This window comes from Zootoca vivipara, chromosome 3, assembly GCF_963506605.1.
Source record: "Zootoca vivipara chromosome 3, rZooViv1.1, whole genome shotgun sequence".
NCBI classification, from domain to species: Eukaryota; Metazoa; Chordata; class Lepidosauria; order Squamata; family Lacertidae; genus Zootoca; species Zootoca vivipara.
In genome coordinates this window covers 23,945,112-23,972,056 of record NC_083278.1, presented here as the reverse complement: position 1 = coordinate 23,972,056, position 26,945 = coordinate 23,945,112, and the positions used below count along the sequence as shown (strand labels likewise).

General features: G+C 41.3%; 2 protein-coding genes across 5 annotated transcripts in view; both read left to right on the top strand.

Moving 5' to 3' along the window:
- Nucleotides 1-14,389, top strand: part of MYT1L (myelin transcription factor 1 like) — a 104,518-nt gene extending 90,129 nt beyond the window's left edge. For both annotated transcript variants that reach the window (XM_060272462.1, XM_035109921.2), the window contains exons 16-21: nucleotides 1,059-1,142; nucleotides 3,111-3,332; nucleotides 9,275-9,366; nucleotides 11,897-12,000; nucleotides 13,768-13,911; nucleotides 14,242-14,389. In XM_060272462.1, the coding sequence (XP_060128445.1) occupies nucleotides 1,059-1,142; nucleotides 3,111-3,332; nucleotides 9,275-9,366; nucleotides 11,897-12,000; nucleotides 13,768-13,911; nucleotides 14,242-14,382 (787 nt within the window). In that variant the 3' untranslated portion in view covers nucleotides 14,383-14,389. The remainder of the gene's footprint in view (nucleotides 1-1,058; nucleotides 1,143-3,110; nucleotides 3,333-9,274; nucleotides 9,367-11,896; nucleotides 12,001-13,767; nucleotides 13,912-14,241) is intronic.
- A 9,197-nt stretch (nucleotides 14,390-23,586) lies between these two features.
- The window catches only part of PXDN (peroxidasin), a 79,632-nt gene continuing 76,273 nt past the window's right edge, over nucleotides 23,587-26,945 (top strand). The window contains exon 1 of one of the 3 annotated variants that reach the window (XR_004692271.2): nucleotides 23,587-24,014. Coding sequence is in view for 2 of the 3 variants with exons in the window: in XM_035109922.2 (XP_034965813.1) it covers nucleotides 23,791-24,014 (224 nt within the window). In the remaining variant the exon portion in view is untranslated. The remainder of the gene's footprint in view (nucleotides 24,015-26,945) is intronic. The other 2 variants (XM_035109922.2, XM_035109923.2) reach the window with 2 other exon arrangements.

Here is a 26,945-nt window from a genome sequence, read left to right as displayed (position 1 = left end):
TTCATATAATGTGCAGTTCCTAACCCTTTCTAACTTCTGGCTTTTCGCTGGACTTTGCCACATTATCTTTCAGTGAATATGTGGAGGGGAGCTGAGGTTGAACCTGCTGTCTCCTCCCCCACCCTCTATGCATTAGCTGTGCCTGTTTGCACAGGGACTGTGTGCTGACAACATGCTTGACTCCATGTAATTAGGGAATGTTAATTCTCCAAGACCCAGACTACATATACAAGTTGTACACATATAGACTCAGGCACGAGCAACACATAAAGGTCGAAAACGGAGCTGGCCTGATAACTAATGCTATTTCCCCCCTCATTTAGATTGCCATGAAAGCAACAATTCCATGTGTATTGTAACTGATATCATGATTTTGTATAAGTTGTATGTCTTTTTGTATAAGAAAGATGTGTTATAATGGTAGGTCTCAAAATGCCTGGGCCTCATTCATATTGCAAACCACTCCTGCTTGAAAATGAGAGGCCACATTCTAGTCTTGATATTGTGATCAATACAATTTGCATCAAGTACCAGCCGTAAAGTTTCAAATTCTTCATAAGAAAGAAGGAATGCATCACAACCTCCAGTTCCACTATAGAAAACAGAATGGTGTCCCCCATGTGTTAATAAATAATATAATGTGGGGAAAGGAAATTGAAAAGGTTTTTGTGTCTTCTTTAAATGATTCATTCACCACTTGCCTCTCTGTTTTACCTTTCCCTTCTCCCTCGGCCATAAATTACACATAGCTTTCTGACTTTCTTGACACATTCTTCTGAAGCCCATCAGTGTCGTAGCTGGAGATACTATTAACAAGAGATTTAATGCACAGTTGTCCTTGTCTTCCAAGGGTCCTGGAAGGCAATTTCATTTCACAGTGAGAAGGAAATCATGGTTCATGGGCTCCCTCTTGTGGAGTGAATAGAACTGCTAAAGTCAATGCAGGAAGGATGTCGTCTGCAAGTAACATTTGCAGAAAGTTTAATTCTCTAGGACACTTAAGAGAATTTTTTTTTAGAATTAAGGTGTTCAGTCTTGAAATGATTTCTTTCATTCAGTCTTTCTGGTTGTCCACGAGCAAAGAAAAGTGGGATCAGGATAGTACAAAGCAAAGAAGACAAGGAAGATCAAGAGCCAATTAGGTAAGCATGAATCTAGTCAACTTCTTATGAACATGCTCAGCTATCTCGTCTGCCTGTTTTCTTCTTGGATACATATTTGAATGACAATAAGACACTTCTACATTCAAGTTCGTTTTTAAATCTGTATGACTTCATATATGCAGCATTCACACACACACACACACACACACACACACACACCCCTACTCATATATATTCACACACATATACATACATACAAACACACACACATATGTATATATAGATGTGCCTGGAAAGATTTGAATTAAATGCAGCTTTCATAGTATTCAATCAACATCTGACCAAATACTTCTACTGAAGACAATGAACAAATTAACTAGAAGCTGGTGGACACATTGTGCTTTTGATCAAGAATATGCACATGTGAGTCTGTTGCCCATCTATAATCTAGAGTCTCGGGCACTCACAGATTTTCTGTGTCTAGCCGTGGGAGAAATTTGAGGAGAGCATATGGATGCTTTCTCTTCCTATAGGCAACAGCAGGGCAGCTGTGCAACACAGCTGCTTTCTTTGTATGTACAGCATACCATTTGCCTCCCCAGCTCTTTGAGGTTTTCTGTAATATTGTATGGCTCTCTAGGATCATTGCCTACCCCCCGCACCAGACATGAATTTTTTTAAGCTGCCATTTCAAGGGGCAATTGAATATACAATGAGAAACATACGGTTTTTTGTTTTTTGTTTTTGGTATCTGTTTCGTAATAACAAAAGCAGAGCCAAACCTGCACAGAACATTCAGTTCTAATCACAACTCCTGGGTACCAAATACTAAATTTAAGACTTCCCTATTTTAGAAAAGCAGTTGGCAAAGTCTGCATGAAAAGTCTGGGATCTTATCGCTAACAAGCACGTTCACTGTTTCTCACCCAGGGAGGCGCAAATCTGGTTTTGCACATAACACTACGCCATGCTTTAGTAAATGATGGTTTATTAAATTATGGCTTAGCATTCTATTCCAGCAACTTAAAGGTAAAGGTAAAGGGACCCCTGACCATTAGGTCCAGTCGTGACCGACTCTGGGGTTGCGCGCTCATCTCGCATTATTGGCCGAGGGAGCCGGCGTATAGCTTCCAGGTCATGTGGCCAGCATGACAAAGCTGCTTCTGGCAAACCAGAGCAGCACATGGAAACGCTGTTTACCTTCCCGCTGTAGCGGTTCCTATTTATCTACTTGCATTTTGACATGCTTTCGAACTGCTAGGTTGGCAGGAGCTGGGACCGAGCAACGGGAGCTCACCCCGTCACAGGGATTCGAACCGCCGACCTTCTGATCAGCAAGCCCTAGGCTCAGTGGTTTAACCACAGCGCCACCTGGGTCCCCCTATTCCAGCAACTTAACTATGGCTTATTTACTGCCAACTAACCACATTAAGAAGCCTTGGTTTGTTCTTGACTGACAAACCTTGGTTTATTTCATTTATGGCTTGGCGCTCTGTGTGAAACTAGCACCTTTCCTTAGCAGTGGTTTGTTTGGCCACCCCACTCCACAACATTCACCGTGTTACAAACACACAAGGGAAGAGGAGCTGGAAATCAGACCAAACTTTGGGGAAATAAGCCAAAGTTCCTTCGGTAATCTGTGGAACAATTTATGGTTAATTCATGGTTTCTTAAACAAACATGTCTTAGTGTTATGTGCAGACCTGAACAGTAACAAAAGTTTGCTAGATTGGCAGTTACCATATCGCACTGTGTTGACATTACATTACATTTACACAGAGCTTGTTAGCAGAATGTTCCCAATTCCATTAGCATCTTTTTGTTTATGTTGCATTTCCTGTTGGTGTTCTTGGTGGGGTTTTGTTGTTGTTGTTGTTTGCCTTTTCTTTTAAGCCATGAAGCATGGTTGTTCTTTTTTTATGTGAGATTTATTTTGACTTTGTTGTAGAGGCTGCCAGGTATATGATGGCAAGACAATAAAGTTTATTTCATCTATCTGCTATCCAGATGCCCAGTTCCTGGTTGTGACGGTCAGGGTCATATAACCGGGAAATATGCATCTCACCGTAGTGCATCAGGATGCCCTCTAGCTACTAAAAGGCAAAAGGATGGGTACTTGAATGGCTCCCAGTTTTCTTGGAAGTCAGTGAAGACGGAAGGTATGTCATGTCCGACCCCAGGATGTGATGGTTCAGGACATGTCAGTGGTAGTTTTCTTACACATAGGAGGTAAGTAACTGCAGAGGGTTTTTCCCCCTATCTAACTACCTTATTTGAAATAAGCTCTCCGTTGGTGTGCAAGTCTCTTTAAATTAATTTTAACACGTTATTCTGTGAAAAAAGAGTCAACCAAGATTTCTTAGGTATGAAGCTAGATAGAACTACCTAGCTCATGTTTATAACACTCTTGAAGAGCCTATCAATCTTATAATAATGATTCGACCCCAATATTGTTTTCTTAAGACAAATTAACAAATAAGTACCGTGTGCCAATCTTTGGATTTTATTTGATAAACTTTCAAGGCAGCTAGTTTTAGTCTTATGTTGATTTTATTAGAGAATCTGCAGTTTAGATTTGCCTAAACTCAACTAGATCTTCTAATCTGTGCCATCTCCAAACACAAACCTGCATGGTTTTTGTAAGTTTTTTGCTAGCAGAACATAGTGTGCCCGTGGTTCACCTGTCCAAAGTTAGCAAAGATGCTCTTCAAACATGCCTTAACCCGAGAACTCTGAAGAGAGAGAAAAAAAGAATTGAAAGGGGGGGAATATTTTACCTACGTTAACTAGCCCTTTTACTGAAGGTGCTGCTGTAGAACAATTAGTGGTAGCTAATTGGTGTTGTCCTGATGGTGATGCCAATGTGCAGTTTCAAAACTTGTTGGCTGTTGATTATAGAAAGTAGATTATCTTTAGGGAGAGGGGGGTAGAGAAATCCCTTAGGAAAGAAAAGCCTATTAAACAGGCACACTTCTAAATGTATTACTTAATGCGGAATGAGCTGGAACAAATCAGAATTAGCCGAAACAAACCTGTCCTGTTCTGCCTCCATACGCAGGAAAAGGCTGGGTGGGCAGAGGAGAATCAGAATAGGTCTATCATTCCTGAAGAGTTCTTATGCTATGGAATAGAAATTTTGTTATTAAAGATATATATAAAAAAACGATAAATTTCTATTCCAATGAACCACATAGTATACTGCCTAGTTTGCTCCTGTATATGGTTATGGCATGGAAGCATACCAGCCGAAGTCAATAGATCATACCTACGTAAGTGCTATGGAGCATACTTCCTTTACATATCATATCCTGGGCTTGCATACCACTGCAATTTCTGTAGTACTTCAGCCTAGATAGACCTCCCTTTCAGAGACCCAAGACTGGAGCCAGACAGTAACACCATTACTCTTATTCTTATTACAATTAATTTATTAATCACCTTCTAAACCACCATCTCAAGGTGAGAAATGCAATAGATAATGGAAAACAGTTAAAAGCACGAAAGCAGCAAATGCATTTAAAACAAGACTAAAACTCTATGACAAAGGCTGGGAAAGCCTGTCATTGTTGAGCTAGTCACACTTCTTTGAAGTCTCTCAGCCCCACTCACCTCACAGAGTGTTTGTTGTGGGGGAGGAAGGGAAAGGAGATTGTTAGCCGCTTTGAAACTCCTTAGGGTAGTGATAAAGCGGGATATCAAATCAAAACTCTTTTTCTTGTTGTTGTTGCCACCTGGTGTGTTGTTGAGTTCTGAGCTGTTGTGTTGGACAGCTTTATGAGTTAGGCATATGACATGTATATCAGCCTGCAGAATAAATATTTTCACAATCTGTGGGGTTTGTAGATAACGCGTTCAGACAAAGGAAAGGAACAATTTAGCTCACCTGGATTCTTAAACCTTGTGCCAGCCATGTGAATGTTTCTTCCAGAGTAGGCAGAACTATAAATTAGTATGTCTTTGTGAAAACCAACTTAAGTTTTATTAGGCATTAGAATGCTTTTAAAATAAAGCACATGAGAGAGAGAGAGAGCGTACCATAGCAGGATTACAGACTAATCCCACTTGTAATCTACCGGTAGTATCTGTGATTCAGGAGTGAGTAAGGAAAAGCTATCTTATGTGAGATTATGCATATTATCCTATACAACCAACAAATAATCTGATGAAACACTGCTTCTCTTGGATGGAATTATTTTAGAACAATGAGTGACTTTGGGGAGTTAAACACGTTTTGCTTTTAATTCCTTGTGCACCAAAGTCTATTTATTTTAAAATTTTGTTCAGACTAAATGCTTTCTTTTCATCTCTCTTTGCACGAAACTAGCCTCACATTTATTCCACATATATTCTGCACTAATAATATTTTCTTCATTTGAGAAACAGCCTCTCCTCATGTTTATAACGGTGTCCTCCTATTAAGTTGAATGAATTTACACTGCAGATTTAACAGGCTTCTTCTTCACATAAAATTGTAGTTTGATGATTAGGGGGTAGCACTCCACATGCTACCATTCTCAGACCATTTTTGTTGGAAGAGTAGATATAGCCCAAGCTCTTCACCTCAGCTACACATCTCTTTCAAGTATGTAACGGTTTTGTTAAGAAGTTATTTGCGTGTGGAGTTAGTTCTGGGGTGTTAATAATTAGCATAACATGTCAGAGCCACAAGTGATGAAAAACAGAGGGTAGATTCTTCTTCTGAAATTTGTAACAAAATAGTCCCAAGTTTATTTTGCAGCATGAAAAATAAACAGTTAGAGAAGCTGGTGGCATAAACCTAGAAATGAGCTCAGTAGCGCTAGCCTCAAAAGCAGGCACTCGTCATGGTCCTCTGTGCACCAGAAGCGGTTTAGTCATGCTAGCCACATGATGCAGAAAGCTGTCTGTGGAGAAACACTGGCTACCTGGGCCTGAAGCAAGATGAGTGCCACACCCCATAGTCGCCTTTGACTGGACTTAACCATCCAGGGGTCCTTTACCTTTACCTGCCAGCTAGTGATCAGAGAGTCAGAGTGCAGCCCTGCAAGCTGCAATGCTCACATGCTGAGGCAACATGCTGGTGAAGAATTGACCCTGCACCCAGCAACTGATTTCACCACTTGGAGGAAATTGGTTCACGGCTCAACATGGACACCTTGGTGAGCCATGACTGGCCTGCGGGATGGAGATTCCAACCCCTCTTGTGAAAGAGCTCAAATAAGCATGAGACTGAAGTCATGCAGTTGCTCATTCGTTGTTAGTTATCGACATTCAACTGGTGACAGGATTGAATCCTTAGTCCATTTCAGACTCAAGCACTATGCATGATTATGAGACTAAATTCCATTATAGTGTATTCCACCAAACAGTAACCAACTTTCCTTCAGATGATGAACTATAGAAGTGACAGTTGAGTAATCTGGCCTATGAGTAAAGCAAATAAGATCTGATTTATCTTCACTAGCTGGCATTTTATGCCCTAAAGCACTATAAACAGAAATGAAGTCTGCCTATAAATCTATATCCTTATTATATTCCACCAGACTAATTATTATGACCGGCCTCTAGTGCCTGAGGAAACAAAATAACATGTAAAAAATGGAAGATCTCCTTAATATATTGTGACTAATCTTTGCATTCATATAATATAGGAAATTGTGATGGTTAAAGATAGTTTAAGATTAGATTCTGAATCTAATCTGAGCCCTGTCTTCTTAGTAGTCAGTCTCATACACTCATTTTTTTAAAAAAAATTGGATTTAAATTTGTGAACCTCACCCAGGCTTTAAATTGGCCCAGCTTTGTTTTTGTGAGCAATATTTTAGAAAATATCAGTACAAACGTCAAAGCAAAAAATAGTTTAAGCAAACTAGCTTGCTTTCCTTTTCTATTCCTTCACTTTTCTCCATAATATAACTTGCCTTTAATAACATTGAAAACATGCATGCAAGGCATGTCTTTCCCCCACATCTCAGAAGTTGCAAGTGTGTGCTAAGATTATAGTCTCAAGAAAGTGAGGGACAACTCAAAAGTTAGATTCCACACACCCAGTCAGTCTTATCTTAACAGTAGATAGCAGTCACTATCAAACCCACCATAGTTCCCAAACTTACAATTCAACAGTATAAGCCAAACTAAGATTAAAAACATGGGGAAAACATGTTACGTTGTGGTTCATTCATTTTGTGTTTTTTGGCCCAAAGACTTCCAAAGCAGTTAACAGCATATTAATAAAGCAAGAAATACAAGAAATCAGATGGGCCATGATTCTGTGATTTTGCTATCTACACAGTGAACTGGCTAAAAATTTGATGGCCACCAGCTCACCTAGAACTGTGTCATTCAATCCAGTTGTCATCTTTCACCTTAACCTATCTGTTTCTCTCTATTCTTTGTTTTGGTCAACCCACCCACTCCCAATGCCCCAAACTTTCTCTTACTAGGATCCTGGAACCAAAAGATTCATGCAAAGTAGCTTCCATGAAAATAGCCCCATTCCTGCAAGTTCCTGTCCTTAAAGGGTAAAGTTAGATGTCCCCAAGGCCCACAAGCTCTCATTCCCTTCGGTGCACTCAGACTACCATCTCTGTTCTGGGTTTATTTAGTAGATTATTCATCCAGGAATAGCAGGTTGGAGTGTCTCCCTTTCCCCTGCCCACCAGTACCAAAGGCTTTGAACCAAAGGCCAAGTCCCCAAGGTTTGTGCTTCTAACCAGACTGTGGGACCAACCCCGCCATTAGTAAAAATGAAGTGGGCGCTTCATTTAGTACAGTCATAGGCAAACTCGGCCCTCCAGATGTTTTGGACTACAACCCCCATCATCCCTGACCACTGGCCCTGTTAGCTAGGGATGTTGGGAGTTGTAGTCCCAAAACATCTGGAGGGCCGAGTTTGCCTGTGCCTGATTTATTAGATAGTGAGGGATCTGTGTATGCACCCCATAACCTTGCTTACTGCCCTCAAGTGTAGGGGAGGACACTGTTCCATTGCCAGTGGTGATTTGCAAAATTTCTTCGGCCAGCCCTGCCAAACCATTTCCCAGATGAATACTTGGAGGGGCAAAGCAAACTCTATGACTGGCTTCGGGTGCCTTCTCTCCAGTCTGCCCCACAATATATATACAGTAAATATATATACTATACATGGTGGGTTCTGACACCTCTTTTTCTAGAAAAATAACACTGTAAAAAACCTATTAAAACTCTAATTTGGTTTATACTTTGTGCCATGTTCTCTCGGCATACCCTTACTAATATATTTCATAGAATCACAGAACTGTAGAGTCAGAAGTAGCCCAACCCCCTGCAGTGAAATTCCTAACCAGCAAAATTCCCCTAATACTATTCTGTAAATGTGGAATGGTTATATAATTTTTGTTTAGAACTCGTCTAGAACTTGTGACAAACTTTTCGGGAACTGCCCTATTGTTACACAATGGTAGGAAATGCTTCTCCATTTGTATTTGAACCTGCTAATGAAATTAAATCAGCTCAAATCCCTCAAGCTTAAAATAGAGTGCGTATCACTTATTTGGGATAAGATACAAGCTATAAATCCATATTTATTCCTTCAAGGTAGTTTAAATAAGAATGATAAATATAGGTTTCATTGCCGTGGGGAAAATTTGTTGCAAAAAGGTGTGTGTGTGTTCTAACTATAACGACTCTGATTTATTAAAACTGGGTTTATATGAAATGCATATTCTTGTCATGTGGTAAGAAAAACTAGGTTCCAAGACAAATGAATGTGGGCATCTGCCTTGCAGCTGAACTATAATCCCCAGAGTCACAGCTTTCTTTATAAAAATAAGTCTTTACCCGTTGTATATGAGGCAAATGTATGGGCACCATTCTCCTTGTTTGTTTAGTGAAAAACTAGCATTCTTCTACCTTTCAGTGTTTTTAGGCAGTGAATGAAGTTATTGCAACATCAGCCAATTAGACAAAGAGAAGAGGGACACACCATGGTGTACAAAAGGAACTAGTGTTTGCTTTTTTTTCATTTTTAAGTCTTACATTTTTCCTCTTCTTGTCTGAGAACAGTTCCTCTTCTCTTTCAGAAGCCAGCACCTTACCAATGGCAGTCGAGAGAGACTTCCCTGTAACTCTGTTTCCATAGTAGATTTAGCTGACGTACTGAACATCCGTGACTTATTACAATTAATAATTCTTTCCTCACTTATTGTCTACAGTCTATCAGGATGCCCCAGAGCTACGTCGGCAATGAAGAGAGCAAAGCTGTCGGGAGAACAAATGCTTACAATAAAGCAGAGGGCTAGCAATGGTAAATAGTTAATTGTTGTGGATTAAATGAGACACAGCTATCACTGTTTACTTCACTTTCTCACTGTGAGAATAATTTACTCACTATGGTATTACAAAGGAGTCTTTCTGAACACAATCTTGGAGTCCTTCTAGAAAGTGCCACCAGGCTACAGTGTAAGACACTGAGGTGATTTTGCTGCTGCTGCCGCTACACCATCAGCTTCTGAACACGCTTCAAAGAACACCTATGCTGTGATTTGTGCTGCCATTGTAAAGCAGAAAGCTCATGTGAAGCACAATCGTATGCATTTACTCATAAGCATGTCCCTCTGAATTAATTGCATCTTACTCCAAGGAAAGTTTGCAAAGCAGTGCAGCCTTGGCTCAAAGTTCTTTAGGCACTCAGAATCACCAGATTCTCTCCTTCCAGTATGGAGCCTCATTCATCAGACTGACGAAGAGGGTCCCCAAATCTAGTATGGCTGGCTGGCCACATTTTGAAATACCACATTACCATCATTAAGTCTAAAATTCCCACAATATCCCGTTGTCTTTAACTCAACTTATACATTTGGCATGGGTATTTAATCTGCTCCGTTATACTATGTATGGGCAGAAAAGCTCATATAATCTAATCGCTTCATCTGGCATTATGATGAAACTTGGATACTTTTATCAATTTTATTGTCATCGTTTTTACCCTGCCTTTTTACCCAAAACTATGCCAAAAAGCTATGGATGAGCAAAAAGAACCGATAGGTCTAACAACAATTCAGTAACCTTACATATCATTCATATAAAAGAAAGACAAGAACAAATATCTCAAGAAAAAATAAAACTTAGCTGTTGATGCTAATGGAGAGCCCCGTCCCAAACCCACCCACCCCCCCAAATTCAAATAGCATCTGTGGGGAAGTGGTTTTCATCAGGAGCTTGTGAGGAGGGTCAGATTCGTCCTCCCCACCTTCAGTGATTCCAGTCATCTCCCCACCCCTCCCACCCCCAGCCAATGGTTACAGTCTGCATTTTCTAAAAAGTGCACATTAAAAGGAAATATGAATTTAATGCCACAGTTCATTGGGCACAGTTCAAACTCTGTTACTCAAGTGAATGGGCTCAAATAGAAGTTGTGGTTGAAGGATTGAACTAGTGTGTTGAAATTTAGAATGTGGAAGGACTTTTCCACCATGGGAATGCCAAGGTTCACAGCTGGGCTGGATATTTGCCCTGTTTTCTCCCTTTCCTCCACTTATGCATGCAGATGGCGCAGTGGGATGTTGGGAGGGTCTGTACATGCTTTCCATACCACCATCCAGTTCTTCCTTTCTGTGCCTTGCAAGCTACTTACCATACAGTGGTACCTTGCAAGACTAAATTAATTCGTACCGCGAGTCGTGTCGTATTGTGAAAACGTCATCTTGCGAGGCACCACTGTATTTCCACTGTATATCCACTAGGTGGCGCTGTGGCTTTAGAAAAAAAATCATCTTGTGAAGCACGGCCATAGAAAAATTTGTCTTGCAAGTCACCATAAAAATCGCAAGACGCTTTCGTCTTGCAAGTTTTTCGTTGTGTGAGGCATTCGTCTTGTGGGGTACCACTGTATTTTTCCGAGTATAAGACGATATTTCCCCCCAAATTTCTTAAGTTTAAAATTGGGGGTCGTCTTATACATGGAATGTTGCAATTAAATATATAGATAAATACATGCCGCCATCCATATTCTTTTCCCCCAGCCTCCCCTCACTATCGGCCTCACAACAAACCCTGGTCTGGTACTCCCTCCCCCAGCAGCCCCCACTCCGGACATTGTCCCTTCCACCCGGTTCCCTACCAGGCTACCTAGACCCCCCCCCATTCCCCAAGTGCACTCACTCAGGCAGCTCTGGCAGTCGCAGCTCCTCGGTCGGCGTTCGCATCTGTCGGCGCTCGTGGAGTAAATATGGTACATACCGTAAATACTGAGACAAAAGTGCAACACACAGGTGGGTTAGGAGCAGCCGGCATCACACAGCTTGCCTCACTGTTTGCTGTTTAAATATACGGTACTAAATATACCAGTGTTTTGAGTATTTGATAAAATATCAAAGTTCTGTTTGGTGTTTAAAATATTTATTTCTTAATTTTGGGCTCAAAAAAATAGAGGTCGTCTTTACATGGGGGCGTCTTATACAGAGAAAAATACGGTATATACTACATGCCTTTTTTAACAGGTTGGATAGGATGAAAATGTGGAGAGTATACAGAGACCTGGCACTCCCTCCAGTGTCCCTTCACAGGGCCTGGGCAACAGGGGAGAGAGCTGAGGACCATTAAGCCATATAGAATCTTCCACATGTGGTTACTTTGCCAGTGGGTAGATTCCTACTGTCTTGGTTCCCCTGAAAATGTTCTTACCTTAGCTTGTGGAAGGCATTGCTTGAAATGGAATATCCCGTGAGATGCAATCATTCTGACCTTAACTTCGAACAGTGAAATGGCTCAGTTGCTTAACTCAGATTTATAACAACTATATTTTAATATACAGTATCTTTTTTTTAATTGCATAGGTATAGAAAATGATGAAGAAATTAAACAGTTAGATGAAGAAATAAAGGAACTAAATGAATCCAACTCCCAGATGGAAGCTGATATGATAAAACTCCGAACTCAGGTAACAGTTTTATAAAGTCCTATATCCAATGGCTTTTTACATGACTAGATTAAGATAAATAAGTAGACTAGTTGTACTCTGTGGGAATATTTTATTTTCATTCTCCCAATTTTTCCTTATTGTGTTAATTAGTTAAAAATCATATGGGAGGTTAGAAAACCATGATTTGGTACTGCTTCCCTAGCATGGCAGCCGCAAACATTTTCCCTCCGAAATCATAATCAAAACCATCAGGTTAAAGAAGGATTTTGTTCTAAATGAATATGTACAGCTTTTCCTCTCTTATATATGGAAGATAGCTGGAGGGGAGAGTAAAGGCAGATCACCAGAAATCAATGGTCCAAGCTTTCTGCTCAGGAACACTAGATGCTACATTGTGCAAAGGAGCAAACTATCCATGACGTTAAGTACTGTTTTGAATCGCAACTGGCCATGTTCCTTTTCTCCTAAAAAGTAACTGCGGTGCCCCGAACTTGAATCTGGATTGCACTGCAGGGGAAGAGGCGATTTAACCATTCCCCCACCTCCATTTTCCTTTGCAAAAAATGGTCTCCTGCCTCAAGGTGGCTATTAGTTCTGATTTTTAAGCAGTTTAAGGGAGGCAATTGTTGGAGGGAAAATGGGGGTGCAAAAGGAACCCTGATCCAGGGTGGAGGGATGCAAGGAGGTTGCAAGCATGTGTTTAAAAATAAGCTTAAAGTCATATCTAGTTTTACCCTGAGTATCAGGTCATTGGCTGCTGCTTAATATCTATTTCCATCTGTTCTTAGTTTGTATAAATTGTTCAATAAGTGTAGTTTTCTACAGATAAAAATGGACATGGACTAATCCATTGTAAGGCCAGGGATCAATTTGCATGATTTATTTTTTTCCCCAGAGGATGGTATGTGGTAGAGGCATGATTTAGGAATGATGGCATGTGGTAGGCAGTGATATTATTTTTTATTGTGAGACATCAAGCCCAGGAGACTTGGCAGAACATTCAGTGTTTCCATAAGGGTCATTCCACATCATTTCAACGAGGTCATGTCACCCTCTTGTCTGAGGTGTTGATGAAATTTGGTGTATACCCTTCCCTTATGGTTGAAAGAAACTCCCTTAAATTTCCCCCCTCTATCTCAAATGGTTTTAATTTTTATAGCACTTCAAAGTTTCGTTAAATCTCTGTTGTCTGTCCCTCTTGAGACCCTCAGCACAAGATACCCTTGTGTGCATTTCTCTCCTCCCCCCCCCCTAACCAGTGATCAGATCTCTTTGAAATTTTACATGAAACTTCAAGTGCTATAAAATTACGGTAAAACCATTTGAGATGGGGGGGGGATTTAGGGGGTTTCTTTCAACCATAAGGGAAGGGTGTACACCAAGTTTCATCAAAATCTGAGATGGCTGGTGACAAAACCCTTTTTTTTCCCCTTTTTGATGTGGAATGACCCATAAATGGAACACTGCTCACAAGACACAAACCAGAGGAAGAGGCTGGAAAAGGAATGTCGCTGATTCTTCCTTCCTCCTGAGCGTTTTTTTGCTCCCTGAAATCTGCTCTGGAAGGTTGGATGAGCTATAGAACAGCAAAAAAAGGCACTGCACCCACCAAATGGATCTGCACTGGCTCATAGAGGGACACTCTGGATCAACTTTGTGTTATACTGTACTGTAATTGACATAACACCCCCCCTGTCATTTTAAAGACACCCCCCCCCCCCGCCGCCTGTCATTTTAAAGACCTTCTGCTTCCTGTTACATTGTACACTATTCTGTCCCTTTCAGATTACCACCATGGAGAGCAACCTGAAGACGATAGAAGAAGAAAACAAAGTAATTGAGCAACAAAATGAGTCGCTCCTTCACGAATTGGCTAATTTAAGCCAATCTTTAATTCATAGTCTAGCTAATATCCAGCTACCGCATATGGTAAGTGACTGAGGCACAAGTTAAGGAATTTGGCGGTCTCCTTCACCTCATACAGTAGATGTGTTTTTGTTTTTATATTTATGGCTCCTCAGCCCGATGGAGATTTGCGGTATCAACCCTGAAACCATAGAGATAAATTTAACTGCTTAAAAAAAAGACACGGTGGGCCAATTCCGATGTCTCCTGTAAAAATTAAGTAAGCGCTAAACTAGACCTTTTTAATGTGCTAAGAAAATGGTGTCAATGTGCTGTGATAGTTTGTTATGCATAAATGAATATACCATTAAGCAAATAAAAGTTGTATATGAACTACTATTTAATATCTCGTAGGAACCAATCAATGAACAAAATTTTGATGCTTACGTGACCACTTTGACGGACATGTATACAAATCAAGATCGTTATCAGAGTCCAGAAAATAAAGCCCTACTGGAAAATATAAAACAGGCTGTGAGAGGAATTCAGGTGTGAGCAGCTGCTGTAGTGGTGAAAAAAAATCTTACCTTTAAAAAGAAAATGATGCCTCTTGTTTTTTGCTGCTGTAATTTACCAGAAAGTGTTATATATTTCTTTCTGTTTAAAACAGTGTTATGCTTACAAGACTTCATGATAATTTTATGTCTTGCTTTAAAGATAGTAACTGCAGAATAGTTTTTTGAATACATTCACATTTTGTACGTTTTCATATAAGCTGACATAGTGTGATATGCCATGTAATGTTTATAGCTGCTAATGTATGCACATTTTTGGGGTAAATATATTTCTGAAGAGGTAAGCTGATCAAAATAGAGTGTAAATTCTTTTTAATGCTTTAGTGATTAAATGTTTTAGTATTTTGAACTGAAATGGACAAAAAAAAAGAAAAAGAAAAAAGAAAATCCGCTTTGAATGACAATGTTGCAGTCTGCGGCCACTTTTTAAACACTCTCATTTTGTCTCATTGCTGGAGGATTTTATGGGATTTAAGAAATTACATTTTGTGTGCATATTGTTTCATAGCAAGATTTGGTTGCCAAAAATGCTTTATTTTTGAACAATGCTTGAAATATTGTGTGACTTTTGTTTTCAGAGGATGGTATGTGGCGGGGGGCAATAAAAAGAAGGTTTTTGTTTTTGCTTTTTTGCTTTTTGTTTTTGTTTAATTCCAAGCAAAGGGCATGAATTAGATGTGAGATGTAAACGGAGTAATATATTGTAAGACAACATCAAGCCATGGAAACTTGACAGAGAAGATTCAAAGCAGCTTAAACAGCACTTTTTAATTAACTTCTAAGCATTACATGGTATGAATATGGGAACCTCCATAATGGCAGGAGCTCTATCAGAGGTGGACACCATGAAGATATCAACTTTTCTTTTCAAATACACTTTGGAGCCAACATCCTCTGTCTCACCAGGACTCCTAGAGTTTCCCTCTGAGTTATCTGTTACAGCATTGTAGTTCATCTTTTCAGAAGTTCAGTCTTTCCTTCCTAATACAAAGGCAATAGTTTCAAAGAAATATTGCCTTTAAAAAGTTTTTAATTTGGGAATGAACCCCTAAGTTTTATCTTTACAGTAGTTACTGGCCTGGATTCATTGCTACGCTGCGTAGGAAATAGAATGCAGTTCAGTTAACCTGATTTTTTTTCACCTTGTTCCCTTTTTTTACTGTTTTGGTTCTAGGGTTATGGTTATTATTATTATTTTTTGGCGTACAATCATTATTCCTGTGGCATTTCTATATGCTATCTATTTGTTCTACTGTTACCTATTGCAAAAAATAAATAAAAATAAATGAATGAATGAATGCAATCAGAAAATTTAATGTAACTAAATATACTTTGGCACTTTTTCCTTTAAATTGCATCATTTCAAGCTAAAAAAAAAGACGTATTGTACTTTTCAGATTTGATTGTTATTTCTTCAAAATAACTGCACTATATGTATGCATAAGACCACTTTTTCTTGCGGCATTTTTTTTGTTTCCCCCGCTCCCATTTAAATTAGTAATTCAGATGGCGTGTCGTGTTATGTCAGATGTTGAATTGATTTCAATTTGATAGCATATCTTTTCCTTCCATGTCTTGATGTTATGCAGAAAGTACAAAAGTACTTTGAAAAATTTTGTTATGAAAAAAAAAATAAAAAGATGGGTTTTGTAAAAAATAATAAAATAATAATAATAAATAAAATAAAATATTTTTAGCAGAACAGGACTTACAGGGTCATTGTCCCCACAATGTGCCAGTTGACTATTTGCACTTACCTTGCCCTATATATCCATACGGAGGTGTGCAATCTCGTGTGTCATTCGCTTTGTGACACTAAATTTGAACAAATTAGAGTGGAAGCCGATGTGGGCTCGTCCAATAATATTTGCTACAGGGATCTCACAACAAATATTCTGATACAATACTCAACCTCGGTATATATATATATGTATAAATATATGTATATCCCAGCGGCACTTTATACTATTCACTGTACAAAAAGCTTACAGTTTTTCCACGAGGACTTTAATAACTAGCTGGGAGAAGATTATGTAATTACTTTTGGGGCTCTGCAGTGTCTTCTTCTGTAAAGTGCCCTCCTTTTTCTGTTGTGCTATTAGTTGTAGCTGCCATGCTTAGAATTGCCTTTTTGAGAGCTGAAGCAAGGTGCTTGTCGTTCACCTTCTGCCATATATATTGTACTTTTTGCCCTAGCCTTCTTTTAGGGCTCTCATTGTTCATAAGGGCATATGCATTTTTTTCCACTGCATTGTGTCTGCCGCTTCTTTGCCAATATAGTAATGCTTTCCGTAGAGTAATAGATAGTATCAGTTTTGGATTCTTATCGTTATCACCTATGTACAATGGGAAAAAGGGATTTTAAGCACAAATCCGCGCTGCTCATCTAATGTTGGTACATAATATCAAATCAAAAGATATCTGTGACTATTATATAGGGATCACACACAAAAAGTGTCACATATTAGAATGCTGACCTTTCATCTGAAATTATTGTGAGTCATCAGAGTTTTATTTATAATAACTTATTGTTCATTTTTCTTGAGTTTGATTTAAGTGCTCATTTATTAAGACAGAATTTTGTATAAACTACTTATTGTGCTCTCTGTGGAACTGAGGTTTGATTTATTTTTGTACTACACGGCATGGGTTTGTTGACATTTTAATTTTGCTATAAATGTGTGAAATCACAAGTTGCTGTGATAACTTCATTTTTAAATTGTGAAATTTGTACAAATTTTGTCATGCTGGATGTGAACACATCTTACTCTAAATAAATAAATAAATGAATAAATAAACAAACAAACAAACGTGTTGCCACATTTGTAGCACAGCTGTTCTCTGATCCATTGTCACCTTTTTTGATTTTACCCAAGGTACTGGCAGTCTCATATATTCAGCCAAACTCTGCAGTGGCACCTTTCTTTGTCCTTTTTAATAACTGAATTCTCATCCTATATATATATATATATATATATATATATATATATATATATATATATATATACACACACACACACACACACACACACACACACACACACACACACCATATTTTTCGCATGTATAAGACCACCCCAAAAAAATTTAAAAGCCACTGCCGATTGCACACCTCGCCGCAGCCACCAATTGTCTGCCCGCTTGCCATAGCTGTCAACCGCCTGCCCGATTGCCACAGCCAATTGCAAGCAGACCTTGCCACAGTCTCCAATCACCCGCCCAATCGCCGCTGCCAATCTCCTGCTTGCTGCTGCCATTAATCGCACATCCCCCCTCTACATTCACTATCCATGTATAAGATGATACCCAATTTTGGCCTAATTTTTTAAAGCAAACACACCGTCTTATACACGGGAAAATACAGTATATATAGTTTTGCATTATCTAGCCAGATTCTTCGTTTCTCAACAGACTCATTCTTAGAAACACTAAGAATGAAACACTTAAGTAGAGCCGAAGTTATCAGAACCTACATTTTTAATAGCTCCTCTTCACTCAGAATTGTTGACAACTACACCTGTTACGTGCAAGGTATCATTAGTCATGCCTCATGTTATGTCCGCTGCGGGTTGTATCTTTTCAAGTTGTGGACGTGCCGAAACCCGGAAGTCCTGGAACGGGTTACTTCTGGGTTCGGCGCATGCACAGAAGCACTAATCGCACTTTGCACATGTGCAGAAGCACCGAATTGCATCACACACATGTGCAGACACAGCCCTTCAGGATGTGGCTTTTTCATGTTGCGAACGGGCCTCCAGAAGGGATCCCGTTCACAACCAGAGGTACCACTGTATTATCATTTCAATACCTGGAACTTACACTTAACATTCCATGCTGGGCTCAGGTTCTCATCACTGATGTTTATTCCACTCAATGTCCCATTTTCCCCCTCCCATATTTTGATTTTACTACTCCCTGCACATGTATGCACTCATACATACAGTTAAATATATATTATTATTTCTGCACGCTTTCGAACTGAGGCTTCAAAAGCTGGGACTTGACCATCTATGATAGCAAATGATGAAAATGCAAAATACACTTCTATAAGAATACCACAGTTCTCAGTAGATGTTTGTTTTAAAGTGTCAAGAGATCCCTCAGGAATTAATAATTCAGTAATCGCCTTTGACACAATCATTTCAAGGTGATGTACGATAAAAAAAATCAAAGAGCAGTTAAACACAAAACAGCAAAACAAAAAAATACAGCCAATGCATTTAAAGCAAACATTAAACAATACAAATTAAGACATCCATGGCAAAGACCTGTTTATCTAGCTGATACATCCTATGAGCACAAAAAAGGTCTTCCATTGTTTCTGGAAAGTGCAGGGAGTGAGTGCCTGTTATATCTTGACAGGAACGCCATGTCACAGAACAGGGGCAGCCAAACTAAAAGCCCTACCCGGAGTTCTGAGATCTTGGGAATTTGCAGGGGAGACTTTCCCACAGACCACAGTGATCTGCTGAGTGTATAAAGGATACAACAAATTGTGCGCTCTCTCTCTCTCTCTCTCTCTCTCTCTCTCTCTCTCTATATATATATATATATATATATATTACTCTGCTTCTTGTTTTTGAAGACTCGAGTTAAAAATATCCATTCATTCATTGATGATATATATACTGTGTGTATGTGTATATATATATATATATATATGTGTGTGTGTGTGTGTGTGTGTGTGTGTGTGTGTGTGTGTGTATATATATATATATATATATATATATATATATATATATATATATATGAGGTCCCTTCTCTTTTAAAATATTCTCTGTCGAAGTGGGGGTGGAACCCAGAATTATCTATAAATAACTATATATAGAAAGCAAAAGATTATCCATAGATGACTGTTGTGTTAATTTGTAAGAAAATCGGGAAATGAGAATTAAAATGCTGGTTACATTAATCCTGAGGCTTTATGCATTCTTTAAATATATGCAGCTTGCTGCCAGGACCAACCTGAAGCAAATTTGCCCCATGTGTTTTCGTCTGGAATGTTATGATAACCATGTGAAATTAAAACTTCCATACACTGCACTCTTACCCATGTGGCAACCAATTGAATATGGCAGCAGTGTGGAGAGAACACCAGCAAGTGGCAGTATTGGACAAAAAACAAGATGAAGTAGGAATGTGTGCAAGGAAGCACATAAGAAATTGTAGCCAGAAACTGAATAGTTCTTTAGTTGCCGAAAATAAGCACAACTTCACTGGTTTCAAGTCATCTTGAGGTAACATTCCCCCACCCCCATAATTTTTATCCAGAATTTATTTCAATCGCCTAAAATGGACCACCACATTGATTTGATTCCAGATTTTTGTGAGACAAGGCATGAAAGATGTTTTACTTGTGATGCAAGCCTTTTTCATGTTGTGAACCTGCTTTTGATGGCAAAGTTCTAAAATTGACCACAGTGTGAAATACCTAAATATTTTCCCCGGCTGCTCACATTGCAAAATATAATATTGTTATTCATTCAGGCTCATATTTATCGTGCATTTGTGTTTCACTTTTCCTCCGGGTAATCTTTGTTCTTCCTACTGAGCTACCACTCAAATACTTACATCAAAACATTGTTTTTTTTCTTTAGATATTTTCTATCATATTTATCACACCATTTCCTGTACAGGAGAATCAGACGTTGCCAGGACTTGCCTCTGATTGTACTGCAGGGAAGGAACAAAAGTTGTGCTGTCTGGATTATCCAGAAAGTAGGGAATCATCTTTCATTCTTGGAAGACTAGTCTCCAGAAGGAGGTCGGCCAAGATAATAACTGGTAAGAATTCTGTTGGCAAAGATTTGGCTAGCTCCTCCACCTCTGGATTTAGCTTCAGCCAACTTAGACTTTATCTTCCAATTGCTCTACATAAATCTTGAATAGTGCCTGGAAAATAGTTAGCTTTCAGAAGAAGCGATCAGTTGAAGGTTTTCTACTCCTCCAAAAGCCAAAACTCCTCCCCCCCAAGCTAATTGGATATTAGAATCATTGGTCGTTATCAAAATCCTGCTCTAGAACATTTTGCCATAACCCCATAATCTTTATTGACACAGAACATCCTGTTTCAGGCAAAGGATAAATAAACGAAAATCTGCTCCAGATGTAAATTATGTCTTTCTTTTTCTATTTTACTTCTTAAGATTTCCTAGCACACAATATGCATCATTCTGACTTTGGCAGACATTAGCTTCCCTTTGACCATTGCCAGCAAATTATGTGTTTAAAACTAAAAGTTTAAATATGTCACAAATTGGACATTCCTATTACATCCGATGGATTATTATCAGTACATTTAAATAAACATTAACACTGGCCGCCTCAAGGTATTACACAACACTCAGGAGAAAAAGTTCATGTTGACCTAGAAATAGTATTGAACTTTGTGGAAGTGTGTGTGTGTGTGTGAGGGGGGGAGGGAGAGAGAGAGAGAAATTGTGCACTTAGTCTGGCTTTTGATACGCATACTTTTGGTTCCAATATCAAGATGCTTCAAATTATATTCTGTAAGTTTCAGTGAGAGAATAAAACATGCCACTGCTTTGTGGAAGTTTTTCTGTGTTTAAAAATACAATTCCAGCATCAGGTCCTAACCAAGATTATTCCTTGCCATAATTAACTTCATGAAAACTGTTCAATATCAGTCACACTCGCTTGCCAATACATCATACTCTCAGGGAGTAACTTTGAAGGTGATAGATAGATGCAGCTCCCTCTTAAGTCAGGGAAAATACTCTCTGTTCCTGTGAGATAATGTGCTGGTGACCCCTGGCAGTGGTCAACCGCTAGTATACTATCCATCAGGCAGTGGCTGCTTGATTTCAGGATACACACCCAAGTGTCTGCACCAAAACCAGCTTACATCTGTAATCAATAAAAGTTGTGGCCTTATTTGATCCCAAACATTGCTGCTTTGTGTCTTTACTGGGTCTTATGTGTGAGCATGCACTTCCCTCCCCGTCTGCAGGTAAAAAAAAAGGGTAAATGACGCCCTGACTGGTTAAGTCTAGTCAAAGGCGACTATGGGGTTTGCGGTGCTCATCTCGCTTTCAGGCCGAGGGTGCTGGCGTTTGTCCACTGACAGCTTTCCGTGTCATGTGGCCAGCATGACTAAATTGCTTCTGGCGCAATGGAACACCATGACAAAAACCAGAGCGCACAGAAACGCCGTTTACCTTCCCGCTGCAGCGGTACCTATTTATCTACTTGCACTGGCGTGCTTTCAAACTGCTAGGTTGGCAGGAGTTGGGACAGAGCAATGGGAGCTTACCCCGTCGCGGGGATTTGAACTGCTTACCTTCTGATTGGGAACCTTGAGAGGCTCAGTGGTTAAGACCACAGCCAGCTCCACCCGCATCCCTGCAGCTCCATTGCACCAGGGCCTCCATTGTGGTGTCCCCATCTGTATGTTTTGTTTACAGTTCTCTATTGGAGTTGTAGTTCAAAAGTATAAGTGGCCTTCCATGGAGTATTCCTGTCAAACACTACAGTATGCTTCTCTACTCATAAGTAAGCCCTACTGAGTTCAGTCAGGGCTACTCCCAGGTGTTTCAGATGACGTTCTGACACTCACATCCAAAGGACACACACACACACACACAAATGTGTCTCGCTGTTTCACCACACCGAGCCTTCAAAGTGGCTGGCAACTCATATTAACGACGTTAGCTTCAAGCCTTGTGTTAAAGAGCGAAGTCGGGGATGGGGCGCCTTTCCCAGTCCGAGGGGCTCTTCTGGGCCACATGCCAGCCTTGGTGGGGCAATAGGCACCAAGTGCAACATCAGGCAAACCCATCTGGAAACAACTCCTTTGATTTGGAAGCCCTTCCTAAATCTTAACAGGAGTGAGGTGTTAACGTGTTTGTGGAATTACTGGGTGCGTTCTGAACCTATTCCGGAGCACTTTCACCTGTCCTTATGTTCAAGGGACACACACTGACACACTGAAAACAGATTGGCCCAGCCTTTCTCAACCTTGGGTCGTCAGATGTTGCTAGACTACAACTCCCATCATCCCTAGTTAGCAGGGATGATGGGAGTTGTAGCCCAACACCTGGGGAGCCAAGGTTGAGAAAGGCAGCAATAGGCCATCCACACACAGAGGCCCCACACCTACCGGGACCACAGAGATATGCAAGATTTTCCTTCTGTGACCATTTTCTTCAGGAGAGCTATGAGATTCAGGTGAGGGTCAGATGCTTTGTCAATCCCAGCAGGTATATAACAGGAATACCCGGCCTGGAAATGTAACTCGGGAGATATGTCCAGACATGACCAATGAAGTAGGAGAAGTGGCTTTCACACACACTTCATAAAGAAACGATTAAACGTGAGGGGGAACACTTTTATATTCCATGCCACTTCTTTTTCTGCCATTTATCAAAAGATCTCAGGGCAGTGTACATTAGAAACCGTATTGCAAAAGATCAAAGATAAAAACATACCGTAGTAAAAGCATACTAACGGGCAGCCCAATAATAAGTTAATCATCATAATAAAGAGTTCTCTCCCCCACATCCTTTCAGGCCATGCATTATTTAATAACCATAGGTAAAGAGGATGTTTTTGCCTGGCGCCTAAAGATAGGGAATGATGGCGCCAGGTGAGCCTCTCTGGGGAGAGCATTCCACCATCTGGGAGCCACCACAGAAAAGGCCATTCTCTTGTTGACATAGAGAAGGGTGTCAGATGACAATTGCAGGGCCTGGGGAGAGTATTGAGTTCCTGAGCCCTGTAAAGCTTTACAGGCCAACACTGGGAACCATTTGCAGAGCGGTTAGTGCCCGTGGCCACTGCAAAAGAAGAGGCCACAAGAAGACTCTTCGTCGTCATCGCGACCACAGCTGAGCTACGCCTGCCGGAAGTGGGGGTCTTTTGTGTTTCCCTCCGCCAGGTGTGGTGGCCATAAGGGGAGGTTTCCCCCCCCCTCCCTCCTCGCAGCTGGCGGAAAAAACCCCAGCAGCCATTGCCACCGCTGGCGCCGGCCGGGGGTGGGGTGGGGTGGAAGAAGAAGAGGCCACCAGAAGCCCCCTGCTCCTCGCCCCTCCATTGCGTTGCTCCAGGCAGGCGAGCGCAAGGAGAAGCCCCTGCCTCGGTGTGGCGAAGCTGCTGCCTGCTTTCTAGCAAGCTGGCTGGCTGAGGCGGCCCCTCCTGCCGCCGTCCCCTCTTTCTCCTCCCCCTCCGGGCTGCGTGCTGGCGACTGGCTCGCCTCCTGAAGCCCCGCCGCCACCACCGGCTCGACCACCGGAGCGAGAGCAGCGGCAGCAGAGCCGAGAGCTGCCTCGGCTACCTCTCCTCGCCCTTCTTTCCTTTTCATTTTTTCCTTCTCTTTCTCTTTTCCCCTCTCAACGCCCACCCCCCTCCGCTCGGTTTTTTGCTCTACGGCATGGCCCGGCGCAGAGCGGGCGCTGCCTTCCCCGGGCTCTGCCTCGGCGTCCTGCTCGGGAGCCTTCTGCCCCTCGCTTCCCTGCAGCAGCCGCAGCAGCCTCCTCCGCCGCCCAGGGGGAGCGTTTGGTGCCCCAGCCGCTGCCTCTGCTTCCGCACCACCGTGCGCTGCATGCACCTCATGCTCGAGAGCGTCCCCGCCGTGTCGCCGCAGACCACCATCCTGTAAGTTGGGGGGGGGGAGGTTGAGAGAGAGGGGGGGAAAACTTGAATAAAATATATTGCGGGGAGGGGGGGGGAGAGAGACGCGCGAAGAAAGCTCCGCCCCGCATAATCGATCCCAAGACATGGCGCGCGCACCAATTATTTGAATGGCAACTTTTTGGGGAGGAGGCCCCTCAAATATTTTATCGTTGGCTCCTGTGGACAGCCACGTCTATCGCGCGCGGTTTGAGCAAGACTCCCAGGGAAGGGAGGATACCTGGCAATGGCGAGGGGTAGGAAAGGAGAGGCTTTTGGGGGGTTGGGGGGGGGAGGAACCACAGCCGCTGCTGCGGCTACAGCGCACTCCTTTGTCTGCAGCCCTGGGTCTGGGTGCCCCTTCCCGGCTGCTCTTGCTACCGGTGCCGTGCAGACTTCTCTTTTGTCCCCGCCGCCGCCGCCACCTTTCGTGTTTTGTCTACACAGGCATGTTGGCTGAGGTCCACAAGCTATAGTTTAAGTTTGGACGCCTTGGGTTGAGACCCCGCAGCCCAGTAACGCAGAAGAAGTGGTACCGTAGGAAGGAGCGGAGCTGATCTTGAACCTCCAGGGAATTCGGGAAGGATCCAAGCCATTCCGCTCCCAGCTTTTATTGATTTCCTTTAAAAAGGTGACCTCGAGGGAGGTTTTTTGCTTTCCCGTTTGATTTCATTGACTGCTCCACTGTTGGAGAAGTTTCACTGGAGGAAAACACACACACACACACACACACACACACACACACACACACACACACAACCCCTCTGCTCTGTGGTTTCGTTTATTCCTTCCTTTTGCTCTGGTTTTTCTGGCTGAGAGTTTTGATCTCTGCAGCTCCGAGACCTTTTGTGTGGCTTTGTCCTCTTTAGGAATGTAGCCACTGGCATGAACTGTGTGGCTTTTCCAAGTCACTTGGCCTCCCAAGCCTCTTTGTTGTAGATTTCCATTCATCCCTCAGTTCTGTTCGATTTCAAGAATGTCTGTTTTAAAGGTGTCCTGGGATATGTCTGCTAAGAATGCAATAATTGGGGACCGTTATCATTTTTGTTGCTTTTTTTTGGTACTTGCCATAGCTGGGAATGTTGACTGGAAACAGTGATGTGTGTATTTTGGACAGAGGGTTTGTGGATTTATACATTTTATTTAAAAAGGAAAGGCAAGGGTTTTGAAGAGTTCCCCTCCCTGCACTTTCCCAACAGCAAACCACTTCTGAGCAGTTTTCAAACATGATTCTTGTTAGTGACTTTAGGTGTGGCGTACTTTGTCAGGCAAGAAAGGGGTCTTTCGGGGATACTTTCATCTTTGTTTTAATGTGGGTAGCTGTAACATATACAGAGCCTGTGCTCAATTATACCCGAAAAACATAAGCCTCCTGATCTTGCAGAGATTTATGGACATGCCAAACTTAACATAACTCTGTGAACCACAGTGATGTCACTGTAAGTATTCTCTGAATACTATTGGGATCTTCCAGGGTACAAAATGAAGCATGTGCAAGACTCAGACCAAGATGCAAGGTTTGAAAAGGCACTTCCATGAATGCCTGACTTCCCTGTTATTAGTAAATATAAAGGTAAAGGGATCCCTGACAGTTAAGTCCAGTTGCGAACGACTCTGGAGTTGCGGCGCTCATCTTGCTTTACAGGCCGAGGGAGCTGACGTTTGTCCGCTTCCGCAGACAGTTTTTCTGGGTCATGTGGCCAGCATGACTAAGCTGCTTCTGGCGAAGCCAGAGCAGTGCACGGAAATGCCGTTTACCTTCCTGCTGGAGCAGTATCTATTTATCTACTTGCACTGTGTGCTTTCGAACTGCTAGGCAGACAGGAGCTGGGACCGAGCAACGGGAGCTCACCCTGTCACAGGGATTCGAACCACCAACCTTCCGATCGGCAAGTCCAAGTGGCACAGTGGTTTAAACCACAGCGCCACCTGCGTCCTGTTATGAGTATACTGTTATGAGTACTGTATTCATATTCATATATACAGGATTACTTGGCCTGTAAAGCACATAAACAATTAACTTGTGCTGCACTTGACTCCCCAGACAGCACCCCCTGCCCCAACACCACCATCCGTTAAAGAATAAATATTTTAAATTTCTAGGCAACCATGTGCATGGAATTTCCAAATACCTGTGTTTTGGCACTGATATGTTTCAGTAAGTGCTCTTCAACTTCTGCCATTTACTTCGCCTTAAAAAAAGACTTCACAAGCCCATAGTCTTGTTACATTTGTAGTGTTCATGGTCTTGCAAGCAGCTTTGCTTGCATTTTTCTTGAATTACAGAAATACTGTTAGACGGGAGAAATCATTAACACACTGATCAATACAGCTTTACCCAGAAGTATTATTCACGCTTATTTCCAGATAAATATGTTAGGGGCACAGCTTTATAAATGAAGGTTTTAGCTGTGAATCCTATTGTATAAAACAGATTTTAGATTATTTTAAGGCCTTTAAGAATGTCCCACTATGCTTCAGACTCCAAATATTTCTGAAAATAAAAAGCGGAATTATTTTGCCACTAACTGAAACCTTTGGCTTGATGCACAACCTTTTGGCAGCATCTGAGTAATCCCACAGAAGCTGTAAAAAAAGGAAAGAAAAATTAACTGACTAGTACAGGAAGTGGGTGGTTAATGTTTCTTGCATTTAAAACAAAGTACATTTACAGAGGGCTTTTATATTGATCAGTGTTCTTTATACTGTTTCCTGTAATGCCAAGTTGTGCATGGCCCTGAATGAGACTTCATGTTGTTGTCCTCTGTCATGGAAACATATGTATGAATATAATAATAATAATAATAATAATAATAATAATAATAATAATAAAAATAATTTATTATACACTGCCCATCTGGCCGGGTCGTCGTCGTCCCCCCCCGCCACTCTGGGCGGCTCCAACACACATTAAAA